At 38.6% G+C, this 27,077-nt stretch overlaps 1 protein-coding gene across 8 annotated transcripts in view; it reads right to left on the bottom strand.

Moving 5' to 3' along the window:
• Positions 1-27,077, bottom strand: part of PPEF1 (protein phosphatase with EF-hand domain 1) — a 157,448-nt gene that overhangs the window by 7,220 nt on the left and 123,151 nt on the right. For 7 of the 8 annotated variants that reach the window (XM_027534408.1, XM_027534407.1, XM_027534415.1 and 4 more), the window contains 5 exons: positions 26,478-26,627; positions 22,362-22,505; positions 11,460-11,645; positions 9,920-10,062; positions 1,055-1,161 (listed from right to left, as the gene is read on the bottom strand). In XM_027534408.1, coding sequence (XP_027390209.1) covers positions 1,055-1,161; positions 9,920-10,062; positions 11,460-11,645; positions 22,362-22,505; positions 26,478-26,627 — 730 coding nt within the window. The remainder of the gene's footprint in view (positions 1-1,054; positions 1,162-9,919; positions 10,063-11,459; positions 11,646-22,361; positions 22,506-26,477; positions 26,628-27,077) is intronic. The other variant, XM_027534413.1, reaches the window with a different exon arrangement.

Here is a 27,077-nt window from a genome sequence, read left to right as displayed (position 1 = left end):
TATGGTTTTTAACAAGTTATTTTTATATCTATATAAAATAAAAATGGTTCTTTAGATCATTTTAAAATGCATACTTGTGACTCCATCTTTCATTTCTTTAAACATTTTCTTCCCTAGTAATTTTTACTTTGCATTTGATAATCCCAATATATGATATCCTTGGGAAACTAAATCTGTTGCTTATTGTTCCTGCTGACTCTCACTCATGCTCTCCTTGTTTGTTTGGGGATCTTTGGTTGCGACCTCATATTAATTGATCTCACTCTCTGGATATATTAGTGGCGCAAATTAGGGACACTTCCCATGAACATGGATTTACATTTGCTTGCCAGGAGTCAGGGCACTACAGACCTAGGATTACTCTGGTCACTTTGAGGATCTAGGCCTAATGTTGGAAGTCTCAAATTCAGCTTACTCATCTTTTCTACTATCCTACAGTTAATCCCAAGATTGACTGCTACAGCAATATTAGCATTTGCCCCCAAGACAATCGAGCCTATGATGCTTGCTTGCTGCTCCATGCTTTAACATGCAGCTTTAAAAATCCACTAGCAGGGAGAGGAAATATAGCCTAGAGATTTACTTTAATTACTGTGAAGCTCATAAATGCATTAAAATCCTGCATCCTCTAGAATCTGTCTCTTTTTTTTTTTTCTTTCTTTTATTTTTTTTACTTTACAATATTGTACTGGTTTTGCCATACATCAACATGAATCCACCATGGGTGTACACATGTTCCCAATCCTGTACCCCCCTCCCACATCCCTCCCCATACCATCCCTCTGTCTCTTAACAGGAGGACTTTTGAGAGTATCTAGTCTCACATACTACCAGAATAGAAGTCAAATTCAGGGTTGTTGTTGTTAAGTTGAAAGACGCTTATTGAAAAGGAAGAATATGCTTTTTTCCAAGCATATAATGGATTATATTTTATCTCTATCATCCTTCAGTGGTAAAAGTAGAAAACTGAGCTTTTAAGACAGCAAAGAAAATGAAAACTAATCTGTATAGAACCTGGTATGTTCAGAAATGGTAAGCATTAAATTTTTTTTACCTGATTTATTGCGGTCTTGAAGTTGGAAAGCTCGAATGAGGTCAGTTTTTCGTGAAATCATTCTCTCTTTTAACATCCTGATGGCACTACTTTCAATAGCATTCACCCTATATTAAGAAAAAAACTGTTAGGTGAAAGTTACATAAGTCATTCTGTTCTGTTTCATTTTAATATACTGTGTTGCCACTTACCAGATTCTACATTAAATAAGTTCCTTAACCTCACATGTAACATATTATTAGGTGGTGAATGTGTTTATATGTATGTGTGCACATGTTTTGTGAAATTTTAAAAGGATTATCACTGGTGTTTTCTTTTTGGTTTCAAAGATTCACATGAACAATTAGTGCATGAGAATGTCCAAGACAAGAAGGAAAACAGAGGGACTTGCTATAGAAGATGCTGGAATTTATCTTAACTTACTTAAACTAAAGAGCAGGCATTGACACAAGAGAAGACAGACACGTACCTGAATAGAATATAATGGAATTTTCATAACTACAGCTAACTATATATGGGAACAATATATATGATGAAGCAAGTATTAAAATTCAGTAGAAAAGGACAGTTTTTTAAAATGGGGGCTAGCATAATTAACTCAATGTCTGGATGCTAAATTTCTACCTCAGACCATTTACAAAAATAAATTCACAATAAAGGAAGAACAGAGAAACAAAGTAGTTATCAGTCACATATCCCTCAAAAAAGCAAAATGGCATACGCAAATCCAACCATATCAAAAATAACATCATAGGTGAATAGATAAACAAATTAAAAAAAAAAAACAGAGATTGTGAGACTGGATTAAAAAAACAAGATCCAACTATATGTTGTCTATAGGAGACACACTTTAGCTTCAAAGATACAAAGAGTTTGAAAGGAAAAAGTATACCATGTAAACACCAACCATTAGAGAGTTAGAGTGGCCAAATTTATAGTAAACAAAATAGATTTTAAGACAAAAGCTATTACTAGAGATAAAGAGGGATATTTTATAATGATAAAAGAACCAGTCAAGAAAATGGCAATAGCTCCAAATTGATCTACAGATTCAAAATAATCCCTATCAAAATCCCAGTGGGCATATTTTGCAGAAGTTGACAAGCTGATTCTAAAATTCACATGGAAATCAATCTTAAAAAAGAAGAGCCAAATTCAACTCACATTTCCCAATTTCAAACTTACAAAAAACCTTTACTAATCAAGACAGTGTGTCACTCACATTAGGACAGATATATAGGTCGATGGAATACAACTTAAAGTCCAGAAATAAACCCATACCTTTATGGTCAATTGATTTTGGACAACTGTGTCAAGAAAGTCAAATAGGGGAGGGATAGTCTTTCTAACTGATGTTGCTGGGACAATTAAATATCCACATTTTAAAGAATAAAGTTGAACCCCTACCTCATACCATACACAAAAATAAACTCAAAATGAGTAAAATATAAATCAAATGTAAGAGCTTAATCTATAAAGATAATTTATAAAATTATAGGAAGAAAACATAGAATAAATTTTCACGACTCTGAGTTAGACAATATCTTTTTAGATACATCATCACAAGCAAAGAAGAGAAAATAGATATATTTGATTTCATCAAAATTTAAAACTTTGGTGCTGTAAATAATAACATCAAGAAGGTAAAAATACATCCTACAGAATAGGAGAGACAATTTACAAATCCTATATCTAATAATCCCTTCATGGATCACAGCCTTCTTGAGGTGAAGGGGCTTGCATAACTCAATGAAGCTACGAGCCATGCTGTGCAGGGCCACAGAAGGCAGACAGGTCATAGTGGAGAGTTCTGACAAAATGTGGTCCACTGGAGGAGAGGATGGCACACCATTCTAGTATTCTTGCCATGAGAATTCCATGAACAATATGAAAAGGAAAAAAGACATGACACCAGAAGATGAGCCCCCCACATCAGAAGGTGTCCAATATGCTACTGGGGAAAAGCAGAGGGCAATTGCTAATAGCTCCAGAAAGAATGAAGCAGTTGGGCCAAAGCAGAAACAATGCTCCATTGTGGATGTACCTGGTGGTGAAAGTAAAGTCCGATGTTGTAAAGAATAATATTACATAGGAACCTGGAATGTTAGGTCCATGAATCAAGGTAAACTGAATGTGGTGAAGCAGGAGATGGCAAGAATGAGCATCGACATCTTAGGAATCAGTAAACTAAAATGGATGGGAATGGGCAAATTTAATTCAGATTACAATTATATCTACTACTGTGGGCAGGAATCCCTTAGAAGAAATGGAGTACTCCTCGTAGTCAACAAGAGTCTGAAAAGCAGTATTTGGGTGCAACCTCAAAAACAACAGAATGATCTCAGTTCATTTCCAAGGCAAACCACTCAGCATCACAGTAATCCAAATCTATGCCCCAACCACTGATATAAAAATGCTGAAGTTGACCTGTTCTATGAAGACCTACAAGACCTTCTAGAACTAACACCAAAAAAAGATGTCCTTTTCATCATAGGGGATTGGAATGCAAAGGCAGGAAGTCAAGAGATTTCCCAGAATAACAGGCAAGTTTGGCCTTGGAGTACAAAATGAAGCAGGGCAAAGGCTAACAGAGTTTTGTCAAGAGAACACACTGTTCACAGGAAACACCCTCTTCCAACCATACCTGGGAGGACTCTACACATGGATATCATCAAATGGCCAATACTGAAATCAGACTGATTATGTTCTTTGCAGCCAAAGATGGAGAAGCTCTATATAGTCAGCAAAAACAAGACCAGGAGCTGACTGTGGCTCAGATCATGAGCTCATTACAAAATTCAGACTTAAGGTAGGGAAAGCCACTAGGCCATTCAGGTATGACCTAAATCAAATCTCTTATGATTATACAATGGAGGTGACAAATAGATTTAAATTATTAGATCTGGCAGACAAGACTGCCTGAAAAACTACTGATGGAGGTTTGTAACACTGTACAGGAGGTGGTGACCAAAACCGTACCCAAGAAAAAGAAATGTGAGAGGACAAAGTGGTTGTCTGAGGAGGCTTTACAAATAGCTGAGAATAGAAGAAAAGAGAAAGGCAAGGGAGAAAGGGAAAGAACTGAATGCAGAGTTTCAAAGAATAGCAAGGAGAGATAAGGTCTTCTTAGTGAACAATACAAAGAAATAGAGGGAAACAACAGAATGGGGAAGACTAGAGATCTCTTCAAGAAAACTAGAGATATCAAGGGAACATTTCATCTAAAGACAGACACAATAAAGAACAGAAACAGTAAGTACCTAAGGAAGGAGAAGAGATTAAAAAGAGGTGGCAAAAATACACAGAAGAACTACACAAAATAGGTCTTAATGACTCAGATAACCACGATGGTATGGTCATTCACCTAGAGCCAGACATCTTGGAGTATGAAGTCAAGTGGGCCTTAGGAAGCATCACTACTACAAACAAAGCTAGTAGAGGTGACAGAATTCTAGCTGAGCTATTTCAAATCCTAAAAGCTGATGCTGTGAAAGTGCTACACTCAATATGTCAGTAAATTTGGAAAACTCAGCAGCTGCCAAAGGCTGGGAAAGGTCAGTTTTCATTTCAATCCCAAAAAAGGGCAATGCCAAAGAATGTTCAAACTACTGGACAATGGCATTCATTTCACATGCTAGAAAGGTTATGCTCAGTATCCTTCAAGCTAGGCTTCAGCAGTATGTGAACTAAGAACTTCTAGATGCACAAAGTTGGGTTTTGAAGAGGCAGAGGAACCAGAGATCAATTTGCCAACATTTGTTGGTTCACAGAGAAGGCAAGGGAATTCCAGAAAAACATCTACTTCTGCTTTACTGACCGTGTTAAAGCCTTTGACTATGTGAATCACCACAAACTGTGGAAAACTCTTAAAGAGATGGGAACAGCAGACCACCTTATCTGTCTCCTGAAAAACCTGTATGCAGGTCGAGAAACAACAATTAAAACCAGACATGAAACAACAGATTGGTTCAAAATTGGGAAAGGAGTATGACAAGGTTGTATATTGTCACTCTGCTTACTTAACTTATATGCAGAGTATATCCTGAGAAATGTTTGGCTGGATGAAGCACAAGCTGTAATCAAGATTGCCAGAAGAAGTATCAACAACCTCAGATATGCAGATGATACCACTCTAATGGCAGGCAGTGAAGAGGAACTAAAGAGCCTCTTGATGAGGGTGAAAGAGGAGATCAAAAAAAGCTGGCTTAAAACTCAGCATTCAAAAAACTAAGATCATGGCATCCGGTCCCACCACTTCATGGCAAATAGATGGGGGGAAAGTGGAAGCAGGGACACATTTTATTTTCTTGGGCTCCAAAATCACTGCAGATGGTGACTGGAGCCATGAAATTAATAGATGCTCCTTGGAAGAAAGCCATAACAAACTTAGCATATTAAAAAGCAGAGATATCACTTTGTCGACAAAGGTCCGTCTAGTCAAAGCTATGGTTTTTCCAGTAGTCATGTACGGATGTGAGAGTTGGACCATAAAGAAGGCTGAGCGCTGAAGAATTGATGCCTTCCAACTGTGGTGTTGGAGAAGACTCTTGAGAGTCCCTTGGACAGCAAGGAGATCAAACCAGTCAATCCTGAAGGAAATCAACCCTGAACTGGGAGGACTACTGCTGAAACTGAAGCTCCAATACTTTGGCCACCTCAGTCACAAGAGCTGACTCATTGGAAAAGACCCTGATGCTGGGAAAGATTGAGGACAGGAGGAGAAGGGGGGGCAACACAGGCTGAGATGGTTGGATGGAATCACGGACTCAGAGGACATGATTTTGAGCAAAGTCCAGGTGATCGTGGAGGACAGAGCAGCCTGGCATGCTGTATCCCTCAGGTTTGCAAAGAGTTGGATATGACTTAGCAATCGAACAACTACAATATCCAATAAGTGACACAAATATAGGATATATAAACAACTCTAACAATGTAATAGTAAAAAGTGTAATAATTCAATTAAGAATGAAAAAAGGTGGGAATTCTCTGGCAGTACAGTGGCTAGAACTCTGATTCTTTCATTGATGGGGCTTGGTTCAATCCCTGGTCAGGGATCTGAAATCCCATAAGTCACATGGAACAGCCAAAAAAAAGGAAAAAGGATCTGAAACAGACATTTCTCCAAAGACAATATACAAATGTCCAATAAGAACCAAAAAGATCCTCAAAGTCAATGGTAGGTAAGGAAATACAAATCAAAATCAAGACCTCACATCCACTAAGATGGCTATAATCAAAAAGATCATAACAAGGGTTGTCAAGGATGTGGAGAAATTGGAATCCACATACATTGCTGATGGGAATGTAAAATCATGCATTCCCTTGGAAAAGAGCTTTCAAGTTCCTCAAAATATTAAACATAAGAGTTGTTATAATTCTACTTTCAGGTATATACCCAAAAGAAATTAAATGTATAACAAAACCTTGTCCACCAAAGTTCAAAACATTACTCACAGTAACCAAAAAGTAGAAACAATCTACATTTCTCTTTTAAAAAAAAATATTTTATTTATTTATTTATTGGCCACGTGGCATGTGGAATCTTAGTTCCCCAACCAGGGATAAAACCCATGCCCCCTGCATTGGGAGCTCAGAGTCCCAACCACTGGGCCACCAGGAAGTCCTAATCACATTTCTATTAGCTGATAAATGAACAAAGAAAATGAGGTCTACTGATACAATGGAATGTTATTCAGCCATTAAAATAAATTGATACATGTTACAAAGGGAATGCCTTGGAGGAGTGCATGGCAACCCACTCCAGCATTCTTGCCTGGAGAATCCCATGAACAGCGGACCCTGGCAGGCTATATAGTCCATGGGGTTGCAAAGAGTCAAACACCACTGAAGCGATGAGCACATGCATACAACGTGAATGAACCTCAAAGGCAGCGTACTAAGTAAAAGAAGCTAGTTACAAAGACGACATATTATTTAATTTCATTTACATGACATATCCAGAATAGGCAAATCTATACAGAGAGAAAACAGACTGGTAGTTGACTAGAGTTGTGATGAGGGAGGTGATAATGATGAATGACTACTAATGGATACAAGTTGTCTTTACAGAATGGAACAAACATTCAACAATTAGATTATGGTAGTGAGAAGGCAATGGCACCCCACTCCAGTACTCTTGCCTGGAAAATCCCATGGACGGAGGAGCCAGGTGGGGCTGCAGTCCATCAGGTCGCTAAGAGTCAGATACAACTGTGCGACTTCACTTTCACTTTTCACTTTCACATATTGGAGAAGGAAATGGCAACCCACTCCAGTGTTCTTGCCTTGAGAATCCCAGGGACGGGGGAGCCTGGTGGGCGGCCATCTATGGGGTCGCACAGAGTCAGACACGACTGAAGCGACGCAGCAGCAGCAGTGTTACACAACTGGGTAAATATACTAAATATCACTGGATTGTATACTTTAACTTAGTAAGCTATCATGAGAAACGCTGGGCTGGAAGAAGCACAAGCTGGAATCAAGACTGCTGGGAGAAATAGCAATAACCTCAGATATGCAGATGACACCACCCTTATGGCAGAAAGTGAAGAGGAATTAAAAAGCCTCTTGATGAAAGTGAAAGTGGAGAGTGAAAAAGTTGGCTTAAAAGCTCAACATTCAGAAAACAAAGATCATGGCATCCGGTCCCATCACTTCATGGGAAATAGATGGGGAAACAGTGGAAAGTGTCAGACTTTATTTTTTGGGGGGCTCCAAAATCACTGCAGATGGTGATTGCAGCCATGAAATTTAAAGATGCTTACTCCTTGGAAGGAAAGTTATGACCAACCTAGATAGCATATTCAAAAGAAGAGACATTACTTTGCCAACAAATGTCCATCTAGTCAAGGCTATGGTTTTTCCAGTGGTCATGTATGGATGTGAGAGTTGAACTGTGAAGATAGCTGAGCGCTGAAGAATTGATGCTTTTGAACTGTGGTGTTGGAGAAGACTCTTGAGAGTCCCTTGGACTGCAAGGAGATCCAACCAGTCCATTCTGAAGGAGATCAGTCCTAGGTATTCATTGGAAGGACTGATGCTGAAACTCCAATACTTTGGCCACCTCATGCGAAGAGCTGACCCATTGGAAAAGACCCTGATGCTGGGAATGATTGAGGGCAGGAGGAGAAGGGGACGCCAGATGATGAGATGGCTGGATGGCATCACCAACTCGATGGACATGGGTTTGTGTGAACTCCAGGAGTTGGTGATGGACAGGGAGGCCTGGCGTGCTGCAGTTCATGGGGTCACAAAGAGTTGGACACGACTGAATGAACTGAACTGAACTGAATGTAAAATTAATATGGAGACATTTTTCTACCACAGGTGAAAATCCAAAAGATAAAATGAAATTATAAAAATATGATTTCATAGAACTAAAGCAATATCACGACATCAACAAAATATATATAACATGCCTGTAAAAGTCCTCCATCCCTCAAATGCAAAAAATTCCTAAAAATATATCAGAAAATGACAAATGGTCCAATGTAAAATGGGGGAATATGATAAACAGGAAATTCAAAGAAAAGAAAACACAATGTCCAAAAACAAGATGGATAAACTCAGCTGTATAAAAAAATGCTAATTAAAATAATTAGATTTACCATTTTTATCCATCAGTTTGTCAAAAATGAAGAAGGGTAATAAAATTGGAGATTAATGAGGATGTGGAGAAATTAATATGCTGTTTTCCAGATTGTTAACTGTGACAACTTTTTTGGAGTACCTAGCAAAATTTCAAACATATAAATCCCACATTTTAAAATTTCATGTTTAAAACAAGCACTAAAAACTTATGAATATGTGTATATATGTATGTACACATATACACACAGAGGAATGTTTGTTACAGTACTGCTTTTAAGTACAACACCCTGAAACCAATCTGGATGGCCATCAATTGAATACAATTTAGCTATCCATAATTGTTATGGCATACATATAGTATAGAATATTATGCATCTACTACAAAGAATGAGTTAGGTCTACATGTATGAACTCGGAGTGATGTTCATGATACAATCTTTAGGGAAAGAGTCAGTTGCAGAATAGACTGTGCAGTGTGATTCTATCTTTGTTAAAAAAAAAAAAAATGTATGTATATTGTTTACTGCCTTTCTCCTTCCACTGGGATATGCTTTGATGATGAAAAAGACTTTTGCCTATTTTGTTTATTTCAATATCACCTGTGCCTAGAACAGTGTCTGACAGATAGTAGGTGCTCAACATTTAAGTTCCATGAATGAGAAATTGCTTGTCTGTTTTTGTAGGAGCAAGGAGAAGAGGGTGGAAGGGTCCCCTCCAGGCTATTAATTTCAGCTGCCTCTGCGGAAAAAAATTACTGAGAAGTACTGGGAGAGATCACTAACATTTTCTTTATACAACTTTGTTTTAGCACACCTAACAACAAATATATTTGTTTTAGAATACAAAAATATTAAAAAGATAATGTCAAAGGGGGGAAATAAAGGTAAGGGATGCATGCCATCACACAGTGAGACACACTCAACTCCATCATATACACTTCTGGGTAGAGAAGGGACAAAGAGGCCAGAGCCAACTGGGTTGTGTTTGGGGGCAGAAAAGGCAAGAGCTTACGGGACTGGGTAGGTACAGAGACCTCCTTTTCCTTATATTCAATTAGGGACTGTTCATGGATGCTGACTGCTTTAGAACTACTGCTCTTGGTTTCAAATAAGAGCACATTCACCACTTGGTTTCCAGAATTATTTCATTTTGTTTCTACTAATGAGTAACAGGTAAGTTGTTTTCTTCAATCCCAAGGCTGCTCTTAGGCACTCTGGACTGGTTCTACGTGGTCACCATTACCAGAGCTCAGAAAGCTCCTTAGAGTATACACACCTTTGGTAAAGAGGCCTGAAGCATGTTGCCTTAGTTATTTGGTACTGGAAAAATCGAGGGGTCGTACCAGAACTCATTCTGATGTAAGCTCCTCGATTGCTACCTTCTTCATAATAATTAGACGCAGAAAATACAGTAATAACCTGGTTAAAGAAAAAGAACGTCAGGTTCACATAGTTCTCAAAATGTCCTTCAATAAAGTCAGAAACAGCTTAATTCTTAAAAATCAAAAGTTATACAAAATTCAAAATTCATACAAATTATCAAAGTCTAATGGGATTTCCTGTGATTCCACTGAAGAGAAGCAAGGTTTTTAAATCATTGTCCCCATGAGTACTAACTTCTAGCCACTCATCCCCACAGTGCATGGCCTTGCAATCCTATATTCAATTTCAGTTCCTTACTGCTCAGTTTTGTAAATTCCAATTTTCCAGCAGGGTAAAGCTTTTATTTTTCTTTCCTTGTGATATTTGACCATTCAAAATAAAACTTGTGTAATATCACAGTCCTTTTCTTTTGTCTGTAGCTGACTGATTTACAGGGCTCAGGGCCCCCATCAAACCAGTGCTTCAAGGTCAGAGAAATAGTGGCTAGATAAGGGACCATGATCACTCTGTTGGGAAGGAACCAGTCTTGGGGGTGTGATGGAAGATGAAGAGTCTTGGAGCATAATACTTGTTAGTGACAGGAAAGCTGATTTAGACCTAATCCTGCCCAAATGCACATGTCACTTCAGACAAGCCACTGCTTTTTTCTGTTTTTTTTTTTTTTTTTTTTTAAATTACAAATAAACCCTAAAGAATACTTGCCTTACCATCCTGCAAAGGATGAGACTCCAATGAATTAAGAGAGTTAAGAAAAGTGAAAGTGTTGAAATACAAGGAAAGGCCATGAAATTTGGTATTTCTTTTTAACTACTGCTGTTCACTAAGAGAAAGGGGGGCATCCCAGGACAACTTGGGGCCAGAAACCAGCTCCTCAGACCTCACCTCTCTAGCCTATCAGAAAGCACGGAAGAAGCAGAACACACTCCATTTCAGTGGTTGCTGCCAAACTGCCCACAGTGAGGGACCTGGCAGAGCTCCCCTAGTCAGTGAATAGAAGGGCAGTGTGTTTTGTGGCTCTGTTCTGCACAGGCAAGTACAAAAGGTAAAAGAGAGCAAGTGATTCACTGCCACCTTTCTGTGTTCTGGGAGTATACATACACTCTTCACCCCACTACTGGAGACTTGCCTTGCGATCAGCATAAAATAAAGCCTTTGTGTGTGTGTACTTAGGGTCCTATGTCAGTTCCTATCGCTGGGATTAGGAAGATCGGGGAAATAAACCAAGTATCTCTTGGGGTAAGGGACAATGAGGCTCCTTCAAATAACCTCTGTGAACCCGACAGTCTCCTGTTCTTGTCTACCAAAGCATGGAGTTCTGTTCTGGGACTAGGGAAGACATCTTCCCATGGCCTTGAAGTCAAACATCCTGTAAAGAAAGACTAGGCCTTGAGGGAGGGATGTCGGTGAGGAGGTCACCCACACCGTTAGCTTACCTTCCCATCGTGGCAGATTTCATACCCTTCAGGCTTACACTCATGAGATCTAACAAGCATCTTCAACTGGTATTTATTAAGAATCTTGGAGGTAATGTCTGGTCCAAAGTAGCAGCCCCCTCCTCGGTTCGTGTTTGGGTAGCAGCCTCTTTTGCCTCTGGGATCACTCCAAAGGATATCGATAACCTTGGAACAACAAATTAGATTAGGCTGTCACTGACAAGTGAGAGTTTATCCTTCTACGTTCAACTTCTTTTCCAGAAACATTAACCCAGTTATCACAAAGTCTCACTATTTCTCACCATTTCCTAACTCTAATCCTCTTTCAAAACCGTTTCATACTCACCTCCTCCATGAATCTTTTCCAAAATAATTTCAATGCCCATAGCCACCACAATCCCATTCTACTCATCCCCAGTAACCAAACACAGCAATATTTAGTAATCACGAAGAATCAGCCTTTGGGCTTTTTTAAAATCTACATTTTTAAAATTCTATCTCCATTATTTCACAATTGCTGAATCTACAAGCTCTTTTCTCTTAAAAAGAACTTCACTGCCATGTTCAAAGCAGAAAGTCATTCCCCACAATGAACACACATTTATTTGGTGTTTTCAATTATGTTCAAACAGGTATGCTAGGTCTCCCAGCTATGGTTTTGGCCCTGGTTTTTGTCCTGTTGAATAAACAGAATGAGAAGGCCTTTCCCCATCAAAGATATAGTCAACTGTTCATCCAAGAATAGCTTCTAAAGCATCGCCTTCACTTTTTGCCCCACCACCCCCTTGATGAGTTCATTCTCAGCTTCAGCAGTATATTTAGCCACTGACTGGTTTCCACAATGTGTTCTCTTGAATCCACAAGTATGTTATTAGTATAATATTTCCTTTTGGAGTTGAAACAGCAAATGCAGGCTGCATGATACTCAGGACTGAAGACCCAAGTTTCTAAGAATTTTTCATAAAATTTGGGGGCTCCCTGTTTGTACCTCTAATCTACATAAAACATTTCTTTATTTAAACATCTCCTATGGCATCCGGTCCTATCACTTCATGGGAAATAGATGGGGAAACAGTGTCAGACTTTATTTTTCTGGGCTCCAAAATCACTGCAGATGGTGACTGCAGCCATGAAATTAAAAGATGCTTACTCTTTGGAAGGAAAGTTATGACCAACCTAGATAGCATATTCAAAAGCAGAGACATTACTTTGCCAACAAAGGTCTGTCTAGTCAAGGCTATGGTTTCTCCTGTGGTCATGTATGGATGCGAGAGTTGGATGGTGAAGAAGGCTGAGCGCTGAAGAATTGATGCTTTTGAACTGTGGTGTTGGAGAAGACTCTTGAGAGTCCCTTGGACTGCAAGGAGATCCAACCAGTCCATTCTGAAGGAGATCAGCCCTGGGATTTCTTTGGAGGGAATGATACTAAAGCTGAAACTCCAGGACTTTGGCCACCTCATGCGAAGAGTTGACTCATTGGAAAAGACTCTGATGCTGGGAGGGATTGGGGGCAGGAAGAGAAGGGGACGACAGAGGATGAGATGGCTGGATGGCATCACTGACTCAATGGACGTGAGTCTCAGTGAACTCCGGGAGTTTGTGATGGACAGGGAGGCCTGGCGTGCTGCGATTCATGAGGTCGCAAAGAGTCGGACACGACTGAGCGACTGAACTGAACTGATGGGAGCTTCAGTAGCAGTGTGAAAAACTAGCTTTAGAGCTAAAGCTATGCAACCTTGGAGATCAAACCAATCAATCCTAAAGGAAATCAGTCCTGAATATTCTTTGAAAGGACTGATGCTGAAGCTGAAACTCCAATACTTTGGCCACCTGATGTGAAGAACTGACTCATTTGAAAAGACCCTGATGCTGGGAGAGATTGAAGGCAGGAGGAGAAGGGGACCACAGAGGATGAGATGGTTGAATGGCATCACCGACTTGATGGACATGAGTTTGAGCAAGCTCCAGGAGTTGGTGATGGACAGGAAAGCCTGGTGTGCTGCAGTCCATGGGGTCGCAAAGAGTCAGACACAATTGAGTGACTGAACTGACTGATGCAACCTTGAGAAAAATCTCTGGGTCTCATTTTCTTTAAAATCAGAGGTTTGGGCCAGATGACTTATAAAGTATTGCAAAGTTCTAACAGACTTTTTTTCTAATTTTTCATAGTCAAATAGACTGTATTTTCCACATGTTTCCTTGGAGGGCATGAAGAAGCATGTATTTTAAGTTGTGCAGTTATTCCAGTGAATCCAAGTCAGATCTTAAAATGAAGACCATCTCACACCAGTCAGAATGGCTGCCATCAAAAAGTCTACAAACAATAAATGCTAAAGAAGGTGTGGAGAAAAGGGAACCCTGTTACACTGTTGGTGGGAATGCAAACTAGTACAGCCACTATGGAGAACAGTGTGGAGATTCCTTAAAAAACTGGAAATAGAACTGCTTTATGATCCAGCAGTCCCACTGTTGGGCATACACACCAAGGAAACCAGAATTGAAAGAGACACGTGTACCCCAATGTTCATCGCAGTACTGTTTACAATAGCCAGGACATGGAAGCAACCTAGATGTCCATCAGCAGATGAATGGAGAAGGAAGTTGTGGTACATACACACAATGGAACACATTTGAGTCAGTTCTAATGAGGTGGATGAAACTGGAGCCTATTATACAGAGTGAAGTAAGTCATAAAAAGAAACACAAATACTATATATTAACACTGCTGCTGCTGCGTCACTTCATTTGTGTCCGACTCTGTGTAACCCCAGAGATAGCAGCCCACCAGGCTCCCCCATCCCTGGGATTCTCCAGGCAAGAACACTGGAGTGGGTTGCCATTTCCTTCTCCAATATATTAACACATATATATGGAATTTAGAAAGACAGTAACAATGATCCTATATGCAAGGCAGCAAAAAAAAAAAAAACACAGAAGAACAGACTTTTGGACTATGTGGGAGAAGGCCAGGGTGGGATGATTTGAGAGAATAGCATTGAAACATGCATACTACCATATGCAAAATAGATGACCAGTGCAAGTTTGATGCATGAAGCAGGGCACTCAAAGCCAGTGTTCTGGGATAACCCAGAGGGATGGGGTGGGGAGGGAGGTGAGATGGAAGTTCAGTATGGGGGACACATGTATACCCATGGCTGATTCATGTCCATGTATGGCAAAAACCATCACAATATATAAAGTAATTATCCTCCAATTAAAATAAATTAAGCAATCTTAAAAAAGGAAAAAAGACCTGAAATGGCTGTCCCACTAAACCTGACCCATTTACAGGTTTGGTATTGAAGGGAAGCTAGAAATAAGTAAGGGGAAAGACAGTGAGGTGGAGAGAAAAGAAAAACTGCTCTAGAATACTAAGTATCTCGTCAGAACTGGAGAAACCCTGCACCAGGCATATCCCAAACACTTGAAGATGACTGATTTTTGATGACCGATTTCAGTGAGAATTAAAACCACACAAAGAAAAGTAGTATCATGATTCTCCTTTCTCCCCCATCAAATTCTAACACGGGCAGAACCCTACCCTACAAATAAATACAAAGAAATCTATTTATTTTGCTGGTGTTCATAACAAAAATAACATTTGCACTTGAAACTGAGTCATATCTGAATTTTACACCATGAATTCATGTTTTGGAGACATGATTTGACCTTTAATAAAATGAAAGTGAAAACATGGAACACAAAGAGGTGCATTTTATAAGGAGAGAATTAACTTCTAAATTCCCACCTGAGATGCAAGCCATTTACAGCCAAAATTACCCCAGGAAAACATTCTAAATTACTCTTAAAGCACATTATACATGATTTTGTATACAAAACCTTATACAAACATAGGGATGAGTGAACATTTTATATATGTGATAATGTACAATATATGATGAATTATATGAAACTAAAATTTTACACTTTTTTCTTTTTGCCAGATGCATATAGTTGAAATCTACATAAATTAAATGTACATATGCTGGAATTCTGTTGAACTAGAATAAGCACTGGCCATGAAAAGCTCTTCAGGTGTCACCTGTGTCACCTGGGAACCTACTCGGGCCTTAGCTGACTCCTCAACGAAATGAGGAAGATAGAGGTAACATTCACTTTTCTTTGGTTCAAAATCATAAAGGGTCATAAGGGGTATTAATTTTATAAAAGTGAGCTTCTTCAGAATCATCCATTCAATGAGTTCTACAATTCTTTTCTTTGCCAAGAATTCATTCACTTGACTAGGTTTACCCAGTCCATGACCACAATACAGATCTAACTCTGAGGCTCACAAAGAATGCTATAAAGGGCCCTTTGCTGGTGAAACAAATTCCTCTCTCTTCTCAACATCCTCTCCTCTGAAATGCAAGGGCCTTTGGGGTGGTGAGGGCATGAAAAAGTATTTACAACATTTCATCTTGAAAATTTTCAAACTAAAAATTGGAAAGGTTTTACTTTTATATGACCTGGTCAACAAAACTCTATTTGTGTCTCAGCCTTTAAACCTCTTAAATCCAAAATAAATCCTGCAAGAAGTGTCCCATGCCTGTCTACAGTTTTAAGTAATCCTGTTTTCAAAAGTATGCTTTGGGGAGAGATACTAGCTCAGAAAGATATATTGAAAAGCTTCTCTTCTAAAACACTAATACTGTAGATTCACTTCTGTATGTTCCGTTAGTTATGTGTCTTCCTTCCAGCTTTTGAACATGCCATTTTAAAAGCTGTGCTCATCACAAACCTTCCAGCAGGTACCTAGATGTCGTCAGAGGCCTACTCCTGTCTACCCATCACCTTGTTGAACAAGGGGAGACTAGAGTAGATCATTTCTTTCCTGAGACCTCCTACCACTCTTGTCATCTTTCCCTTCAGAAAAAGAGCATGGGCATTAAAGTCAAGCCTGGGATCAAATCCTGCTCAAATCAAATCCAGTGACTAGCCACGTGACTACAAAATTTAAATTGCAACTATTTAAAATTACAACTCTGTCCCCTACACCTCAAGTTCATGGTTTCTCCTAACCTTGTTCTAGTTTTAATTTTTTCCACAGAACGTCTCACTTAACATATGTACTTACTATTATATAATTATATATGTAATATAAATAACATGACTTCATATATACATATATATTTATGTTATTTAGCTCCTACGCCTAGAACGTGAACTCCATGAGGGAATAGATCTGAGTTCAATTACTTTCTCAAAAGCTTAGAACAGTCCCTGACACATAGAAGGTACTCAACAAATACTTGTTAAGCAAATTAAGAGAAGGAAGTCACTCAGGATATAAATAATTAAAATTATTTTTTAAACCTTTCTGGCCTCCTCCTTCTTACACATCTGTCCTAAAGAGGTTACGCTTGTTTCTATATGATGACTCAGCTTTGAGTACACACATTCCCCCCACATCTCAGGGAATATAAGATGAAACTTACATTATAGTCCTCTGCCAGGAATCATGCACTTCCATGATTATGGAACAAACAGCCTATGATCTTTATTGCAATATGGCCCATAGATATTAAGAAATAAAGCAATTGTGTTTTTAATCTGAAAATTTCAACTCTATCTAACTAAAGTGTGCATGACCATGACATACCAACAAATGAGGAAAAAAAATTAAAGGTACAATTGAAATTATTAAAATATTGGGAATGAAATCCTGGTCAATTTTATCCTGTGTCAGTTCCAGTCATGTACACTGAGTCTGTAAGATGCCTCATCTATATTGTTGGAATGAGGGGAGGTTCTATTATAGAATAATGGTCACCAGTTTCCTCCCTCCCACTTCTTAAGGCTCCATTCCTCTATAATTCTAACTCATCCAGGCTTCCAGATGTCATGATTTTCTTCTTGTGCAACTGCAATCTTTTTGGCATCATCCTTTTTATTCACCATAACCTTTGTTCTTTGGATTATGGATATCAAAATTTAAGGAGGCATCCTTTCCTACTTGCTGTAGGATGCCTCTTATACTTGGTTTGACTGTTAAATATTTTGGATGCACAAGTCAGTGATGAACTCTATTTCTCCCTTACCATCTCTTCCCTCTCCCTCTCTATCCTCCCTCTTCTCCTTCTCCTTATTGATTAGACTGTGTTTTACATTTTCTAGAAATCACATTTTCAGAAATCACATTTTAGGTCAACATTTTCGGCAATCAAGGTATAAGGGTACAGAATCAAGAAATGAAGACTTCTTGGAAGTAAGCAATTAGAAGAAGGCTGCTGCTGTTGCTGCTAAGTCGCTTCAGTCTAGCAGTTTCATAATACTAGTAGCAAGAAGAGACCAGCTAGACGTTTAATTGATAGAATTAGGGAAAGGAACAGATAAGAAAGAACCTTCTGAGGGCCAGAACAAGACTTGATGATTGTCAACACTCTCTTTCCTGCAAAGGAGTTCAATTTTAATGTAATCAGATTGTGGAACTATTTTGTGAGCCCCAGGGCATTATTAAAAACAATAGCACAATCAGCTAGCAATTAGTGAAGGCTAATACTGGGTCTGATACAAAAAGAGGCAAATGGACCAAAGCTTAAAGGAGAAATCAGGGGAAAAGATAGTTGAAGAGAGCCTAGCTAAAGCTACAACCATCCATGGTAGTCAGGGAAACTGTGTGCATGCCCAAGGCAAGACCTCATGACGCATGACATCAGAAGCTACACAATGAAAAGGAACAGACTTCACCAAATTAGTCCAGACAAGCCAGTAAACAAATAAATGAGCAAAAAAAAAAACCAAAAAAACAAATAACAACAAGCCCCAGAGGAGCATGGGAATAATTAAAGTTACCGCTGCTGCTGCTAAGTCGCTTCAGTCGTGTCCGACTCTGTGAGACCCCATAGAAAGTTACTATATTGCCTAAAATATCCAGTTTTCAACAAAAAATTACAAAACGTGCAAGAAAAAAATTTCACAGGGAAAACTAAGCAGACAATAAGCCTTTGAGGATTAGGAGTAGACAACAAACTGTGGAAAATTCTTAAAGAGATGGGAATACCAGACTACCTGACCTGCCTCTTGAGAAATCTGTATGCAGGTCAGGAAGCAATAGTTAGAACTCGACATGGAACAACAGACTGGTTCCAAATAGGGAAAGGAGTACGTCAAGGCTGTATATTGTCACCCTGTGACAATTTAACTTACATGCACAGTACATCATGAGAAATGCTGGGCTAGATGAAGCACAAGCTGGAATCAAGATTGATGGGAGAAATATCAATAACCTCAGATATGCAGATGACACCACCCTTATGGCAGAAAGCAAAGAAGAACTAAAGAGCCTCTTGATGAAAGTGAAAGAGGAGAGCGAAAAAGTTGGCTTAAAACTCAACATTCAGAAAACTAAGATCATGGCATCTGTTCCCATCACTTCATGGCAGATAGATGGGGAAACAATAGAAACAATGAGAGACTATTTTCTTGGGCTCCAAAATCATTGCAGATGGTGACTACAGCCATGAAATTAAAAGATGCTTACTCCTTGGAAGAAAAGTTACAACCAACCTAGTCAGTATATTAAAAAGCAGAGATATTACTTTGCCAACAAAGGTCAGTGTAGCCAAATCTATGGTTTTCCCAGTAGTCATGTATGGATGTGAGAGTTGGACTATAAAGAAAGCTGAGCACCGAAGAATTGATGCTTTTGAACTGTGGTGTTGGAGAAGACTCCTGAGAGTCCCTTGGACTGCAAGGAGATCCAACCAGTCAATCCTAAAGGAAATTAGTCCTGAATATTCATTGGAAGGACAGATGCTGAAGCTGAAACTCCAATACTTTGGCCACCTGATGCGAAGAACTGACTCATTTGAAAAGACCCTGATGCTGGGAGGGATTGGGGGCAGAAGGAGAAGGGGACGACAGAGGATGAGACGGTTGCATGGCATCACCGACTCAATGGAAATGAGTTTGAGTCTGTTGGTGATGGACAGGGAGGCCTGGCGTGCTGCAGTCCATGGGGTCGCAAAGAGTTGAACATGACTGAGCAACTGAACTGAACTAGCAGACAAGTATTTCAAACCAATTATTATACATATATATAAAACACTTCACTGAATAAGAACAGAATACATTTTCTTCTCAAGAGCACACAAGAGCATTTTTCAAGACAGACTAAATGCTAGAGCATTAAAAAAAAAAAAGGCCTCAATAAGTTTTAAAAGGATTTCAATCATGTTAATATGTCCTTCAACCACAAATTCAAGTAAAAATAATTAAGAGAAGGAAATATGAGAAATCCACAAATATGCAGAAATTAAACAACATATTCCTAAATGACATATATGTTAAAGAAAAGTAATTAGAAAATTCTCTGATATGACTGAAAACAAAAGCACAACATAGCAAAATTCACAAGATGGAGCTAAAGCAGTACTCACAGGGAAATCTATAGCTTCGTTGGCAAAGGATAAAGAGTTCAAATGAAAGACACTAACTTTCACCTTAGGAAACTAGAAAAAGAAGACCAAAATAAATCTAAATCAGAAGGCAAGGAAAAAATAAAGACTAAAGCAGAAATAAATGGAGAGAACAGAAAATAGAGAAAAATAAAAATAAACAAAAATTGATTCTTTGAAGAGACCAATAAAACTGAAAATCTTAGTGAGACTGACCAAGCAAAAAGAGACTCAGATTACAAAAATCAGAAATGAAAGAGGAGGCATCGCTCACAAAGAAATTTCAAAATATATTTTTTTAATAAATATATTTCATATATATGTATATGTTACAATCAACTTTAGGCCAACAAATTAGATAAACTAGATGAATGGACAAGTTTCAAGAAAGACACAAACTATCAAGGATACCAAGACACAACTACTCAAAAAGTAAAAAATCTGAATAGAACTATAGCAAGAAAGAAGACTGAATTAGTCATTTTAAAACTGCCTACAAAGAAAAAAGTCCAGGCTCAGATGGCTTCACTGATGAATTCTACTACATATTTGAAGAGTTAATATCAATACTTCACACAAACTCCTCCAAAAAAATAGAAGAGGAGATAATGCTTCCTATCTCATCCTATGAGGTCGATTTTACAATAATACCAAAGACATCACAAGAAAGAAAACTATAGACTAATATCCTTTATGAATATAAATATTAAAATCCTCAAAAAGTAGCAAAATGAAGCCAACAACAGATAAAATGGATTATATGCCATGACCAAGTGGGATTTATCCCAGAAATGTAAGATTGGTTTAACATCTGAAATCAATCAATGTAATATATCACATTAGTAGAATAAAGAACAAACAATACATGATTATCCTAACAGATACAGAAAAGCATTTGACAAAGTCCAACTGAACTGAACTGAACTGAACACTCTATCATGGTAAAAAACACCCAAGAAAGTAGGCACAGAAGAGAAATTCCTCAATCTGTTGAGGGATAGTTAACATATAAACAAACAACTAATATATTTAATGGGAAAGACTGAATGCTTCCCCCTAATATTAGGAATTAGACAAGGATGTCGACTCTGACCACTTCTATTTTTCAACACTATACTAGAGGTTCTAGACAGGACAATGAAGCAAAAAAAAGAAATAAAAGGCAGCCAGATTAGAAAGAAAGAAGCATGTTCTTGTTTATATTTAATACAAAGTCCCAGGGAATCCACTAAAAACCGTTAGAATAAACAAGTTTATCAAGGTTCACAACATGAGATCAGTATATAAAAGTCAATATATACCAGCAATGAACAATCCAAAATGTAATTAAGAAAACAATTCTATTTAATATAGTGTCAAAAGTATTTGGGAATAAACTAGGAATAACTTTAATAAGTGTTTCCATGTATGTGATTACAAAGCACTGTTGAAATGAAAGATCTAAACAAATGGAAAGACATCACACATTCATGGAATTAAAGATACAATATTGTTAAGATTGCAATAGTAACTAAATTGATCCACAAATTCAAGGCAATCCCTACCAAAATTTCAGCTCTTTTTTTTTTCATAGAGATTGACAAGCTGATTCTAAAATTCATATGGAAATTCAAGGGACCCAGAATAGTCAAAACAATCTTGAAAAAGAAGAAAGCTAGAGAACTCACACTTTATAGTTTCAAAACTTTCTACAAAGCTATAGTGATCAAAACTGTGTTATCTTGACATAAGGATAGACATATAGATCATCGGATAGAATCAAGAGTTTAGAAATAAACCTTCATATTTATGGTCAATTGATTTTTCATAAGGGTGCCAAGAAAATTCAATGAGAGGAAGTCTTTTTAACAAATGGTGCTGGGATAATTGGATATCCACATGCAATAAAATGAATTTGGACACCTACCTCACACTATCCACAAAAATTAACTCAAAATGGATCAGACACCTAAATGTAAGAGCTGAAACTATAAAATTTTCAGAGGAAAACATAGGAATAAATCTTCACGATTTGGGGTTAGGCAACGGCTTCTTAGATACAACACCAAAACTCAAAGCAAAAGCACTAATCTTTTATTCTGACTGAGTAAAAGGAGCCAGGGACAAAAGATCACACACTGTATGGGTCCTTTTCTATAACACGTCCAGAATAGACAAATGTACTAAGACCAAAAGGTCTAATCTGCAGGGATGGGAAGAGAATGGGAAGTGACTGGTAATAGGTATGTGAAGTTCCTTTTTCAGGTGATGAAAATATTCTAAATTTAGATTGTGGGGATAGTTGTACATTTTGAATATACCAAACTCAATGAATTATATACTTTAAGTGAGTGAATTATATGGTATTTGAATGATATTTCAATTAAGCTGTTAAAATATAGTAATGGATTTAGAGAAAAGGATATGATCTGCTGAGAAAGGCAAGCCACTTTTTATATATTACTAGGGACAAAATCATCTATGCTGCATCTTCACTGCCACTTTAGTGAACAGTCTGATTACTTACCTGCTCCCATTCCTGCTTTGTTAATTGTTCAGAAAAGGATCCACTTGTTCTGATTCCCAGAGCCACAGTGGCTGTACCCAGTTTATTTCTCTTCTCAGCACGGTCTCCATCCATTGGAATTGGCGGCATCAGCACAGATCTCATCTACAAAACAAATTCATGCTTTAGCCAAACCCTATGCTTAGTGTGCTGCACGTAGAAACTTCAGCACTAGTTGCTATTTTGTCTATATTATTGTGCCTCAACTCAATGGAAAATACATGATCACCTGTTCTATCTCACCTACCTCCTTCATCTTACTGATGCACTGATCTCTATAAACTGGGCCTGTTAAGCTCTGTTTGTACATTTTTCAACTAGAGACACTGTCTTACAGGGAAAGTTTCCCATTAGAGTTTCTAAAAGACCTCAGAGGCACAGATGTCAGCGGAGACATGTTCTTTGGCATTGTGACGGGAAATGGAGGATGCTAAGGGAAAATAAGTCTCCCTCTGAGCCTTTATCTATACATGGAGCTGAGAACTAATAGGCCTGGAGTTCAGAAATACCTCTTTAGAGGATGGCTGCTTTTCTTTTTGTTGTGTTTTCCAGGAGAAATGAGAGAAAGTATATCTATGTCCAAGAAAGTTCACAAAGGGGACATAAATTGAAAACTTTGGAAGCCTTCTAACTTTAGTGCACTGGGTTCGCAGTCTGAGGTGCCAGCAACTGAACATTATATCTAATCCTATTAACAGAGGCGGTGTATTTCTTTGTAAACAAAATGTCTTTCTGATAGTAGATCAATTACTATAATCCATTCTATGTTCCCTTATATAATTTGAGACTGCAATTTTATACTTGTTTCTCTGTAGCACCATACCTTTACACAAAACAATTTGAAGCAATGGTTCTATTACATTGGAAGCCTTAGTTCAGCGATGGACAATTCTCTGAGGTAGGCACTTAAGTTTCTTCTATAAACTACGGTGTCTATAAAATCTTACCTTTATTTTTCAAAAATAGAAGCAAACCGTATTCTGAGGTCCTATCTCATTGAGACGGTTGGAATTCAATTCAGCTGTTATTAGTGAGCTCACAGCCTACCTCCCTGTCTCCCCCCCAGAAAATGTCTCCAGGTCTTAGGCAGAGCAGAGTATTTTGGGAGGACACTCTGAACTCGGGGTCCACACAACTCACTTCTGATAAGGTTATCGGGCAGGACAAAGCCACATGGTCTCTTAAGTACTGTGGCTCTTCTGTTTTCAAAGCCATGTGGGATCAGGACACTTTGCCCAGTCCCTGCTGGGTGCCACATCATCATTTTCTCCTGGGGGTCCTACTAGCAATCTCTTCCCATAACCTCTGCCAAGGAGTTTGAAGAATACTAAACCAGAGGCTAAAGTATTATAGTCTTCCTTCTCTGTCCCTCTGCATTCACCACCCCATCCTTTCCAACCTGCCCACTTTACAAAATACCTTTAATGAACCTGCAGTGGAGGTTGTCATTGAGTTCCCCCAACTCTACCCCTTCCCCGTGAACAACTAAATCATACAGCAGGTGTAAACGAGGAAGCATGTTCACCCCTACATTTGGAGGTCCAAACAGATGGGCAAGTGGGGGTTATAAAACTAACCTGAAAATCTGTTTTTGTATCTCATCTAGTAGAGTTCCAAAGGCTTAAACCTACTACTTTCATTACAGTTCAATTATATTTCACACAAAGAACACGTGCTACCAGTTCAACTTCATTCCAGCAGGGTAGACAAAAAACATACAAGTCAAATTTCTACCTTTAAAGCCAGTCTTAACAGTAGGTGGAACAATGATCCCCTAAGGGGGTGAAATGTGAGGTATCCTGGGAAAATTTCTGGCCTCAAAATTTCTCCCCAGGGTCTCTCTTGGTGACTGAAATTTAAACCTCAGTTTTAAGTATCATGAAAAAGAGGACAGAGTTGGAGAAGAGAGCTTTATGTTCTGAGCTTACTCTATGCCATCTTTTTCATCTAGGTAATTATATTTAATCTTCCCAGCAATTCAATATGGCAGGTATTTTTTAGCTTTAATGCATAGATGTGGGAACTGAGGCTTAGAAATCACTGGCACCTTACCCAGTCACCCAGCCAGGAAGGGGCAGAAGCAGGATGTAATAGATGCAATGTTAGCTACATCTGTCTGATGTCAGAGCTTCACAGTGTTTACTAGGTTAAGGTGGCTCTCAATTTAGGGTCGCCACAGAAATAGTAATGGACATTTCAGAGAAATGCTCCTAATATCTCAAAAAGCCTGAGAGAGGACTGGCTTCTCAGGCTAACCTCAGGAAAGGAAAAGTTTTCAATCTGATTAATTAGTAGTGGCTGCCACAGCTGATTAGTGCTGTTCTCACAGGGCCAATGGTGGTGGAGTGTCGCATTCCCGCCATGTGCTTGCCAATATTTGACTGACAAAAACATCATGTTCCCTTGCTCTTGGCTAGAATCATATCCACTCATTATGTTAACAATTACTATCTCATGTTGATTCAAACAGCTTATTGGCTTGACTATTTGCTGAGATCCTAAAAAAGGTACCTTAAATTAGGGTGGCCTTAAAATTTATTGCAACTGGGGTGCTTCTGAGAGTAAAGGGAGGTGGTATTAACACCTACACCAAGACAACAGGTGTAAACCAGGAAGTATGGTTATCACTGGGTGAGGCTGGGGAGGGGGTATGTAAAATCAGCACAGAATCAGGAAAGGAGTTGTAAAAAAAAGTTTTTATCCAGTTTTACCTTAGGTTTGCCCTATTTCAGTCTTAAATCTCTTAGGAAATATTCATCAAACATTAATACTGACTACATCTTAGGTGCTGGAGTTATATCAGTGAACTAGAGAAGCAGGGGAAGATGATAAACAAATAGTACCACAATTGCTTATTTAATTTTGGTAACTGTTATGAAGGATAGGTACAAGGGGCTTGAGAGCATACGGACGGGGACCTGATCTAGTCAGGAGGTCATGGAGGGCTTTCCAGGGGAGGGGTAGGTTTAAGCTGAAATTAGAAGGATGAGAAGGAGTTGGCGACAATATAATCATTCATATGTATATAAAGGTATAAGGACTCTAAAAACTCAAGGTGAACAGGAATCACATGTCCACATCAAATTAAATTCTGGTTCTAGATTCCCCTTGCCTGGATTGGTAGGAATTTGATTAACAGTCCTGAGGAGCAGGGTTCAGGTTTCTCACTAGGACCACACATGATCACCGGGCTCAGAGCTGCCACTGGTCGTCATGCCCAGGTGGTTCCCCTGTTCCCCTAGTCTGGGGGCATTGGCTGGGCTCTTGACAGGCAGAAGGCAATTCCAGTCACTCTGCAAAGCCCCACCAAAGAAGCCTTTCACTAAGCCTCAGAGCTTCAGGCTCCACACAGCCACTTCCCTCAGAGGGTCAATATATATTCCTGCTTTGCTTCTGCTGTATTGAATATGGTTACTTAAGTTTAAAATATTAAACTATCCCCCCCCCTTAAAAAAAATATGAGCCATTTAGAATACATATGGGAAATCACGCCAATTCAGAAACAAACTGCTGTATGATTCTACTTCTAAAAGGTTCCTGGAGGAGTCAAATTCTTAGAGCTATAACACAGAATGGTGGCTGCCAAGGGCTGGGGAAGGTGGAATTGGGAATTAGTGTTTAATGGGTATTTTCAGTTTCAGAAAATGGAAAGTTTTAGAAATAGATGGTGGTGACAGTAGTGACAGTTGCACAATAATGTGAAAGTACTTAATGCCACTGAACTGCACACTTAAAAATGGTTAAAGTGGTAAACTTATGTTGGTATATTTTACCACAACATTGATTAATTAGAAATTTTAACTTTTCAAAAATCAAGATTTTTCACTTTTAGAAACAATTATGAAATGCCAATATTTTCCCACTTTCACCATGAATTTTTAAAAATATTTTTTCTATGCACAGAAGTTATCAATTTAGTTCTTTATCACTCAATCATGGATTTTCTTAAAATTTTTACTCATTTTTTCAGAGTTATAGCAATCACTAAAACACAAATCTATATAAAACAATACATGAAAGGAGGTATGTATCCCTTTGTAAATCTGAGACAACATTCATGCAAACATTGCTTCTTACTTTGTTTCTTTCTATACGGTGGAGTAAATTCAAGTCTGTGGACTCTGATATCCCTCCATGTATGACCAGGACTTCATTGTCAATGATTGTACCAATTGGGAGCCAGGTATAGACCTCTTCCAAGATTTGTAAGATTTTTTTTCCATGCAGCTGTAAGTAAGAGCTTGAGTAAGTTTGTTTTTCTGATAGGTTCAATTTTACTCAATAATCCCAACATATGGACAAAAACCAACAGTCTTCATGCCACCCAAACTAGGTCAGGATGGACACACTAACCAACAAGCATGCATGAATCATCTTTTAATTCTCTTTTTTTGATACTTTGACTTGCTGACCCAGGGGAAGAGACTGCCCCTCCCAAGGCTAGTTAATTCCTAGAGATAGAAAGGAGTTGTCTTTTGTATGTAAAGCAGGGTGCCTTTCATATGCAAATAAACCTAATCAGAGCCCATCCTCCCAACTAGTCCTTTGCGGATTTAACCAGCCTGCCAATGCAGGAAACATGAGAGACCTGGGTTCCATTCCTGGGTCAGGAAGATTCTCCGGGAGGAGGGCATGGCAACCCACTCCAGTATTCTTGCCTTGAGACTCCCATGGACA

The sequence above is a fragment of the Bos indicus x Bos taurus genome, chromosome X (genome assembly GCF_003369695.1).
Source record: "Bos indicus x Bos taurus breed Angus x Brahman F1 hybrid chromosome X, Bos_hybrid_MaternalHap_v2.0, whole genome shotgun sequence".
Taxonomy (NCBI): Eukaryota; Metazoa; Chordata; class Mammalia; order Artiodactyla; family Bovidae; genus Bos; species Bos indicus x Bos taurus.
This window is presented reverse-complemented; position numbering and strand designations above follow the sequence as displayed.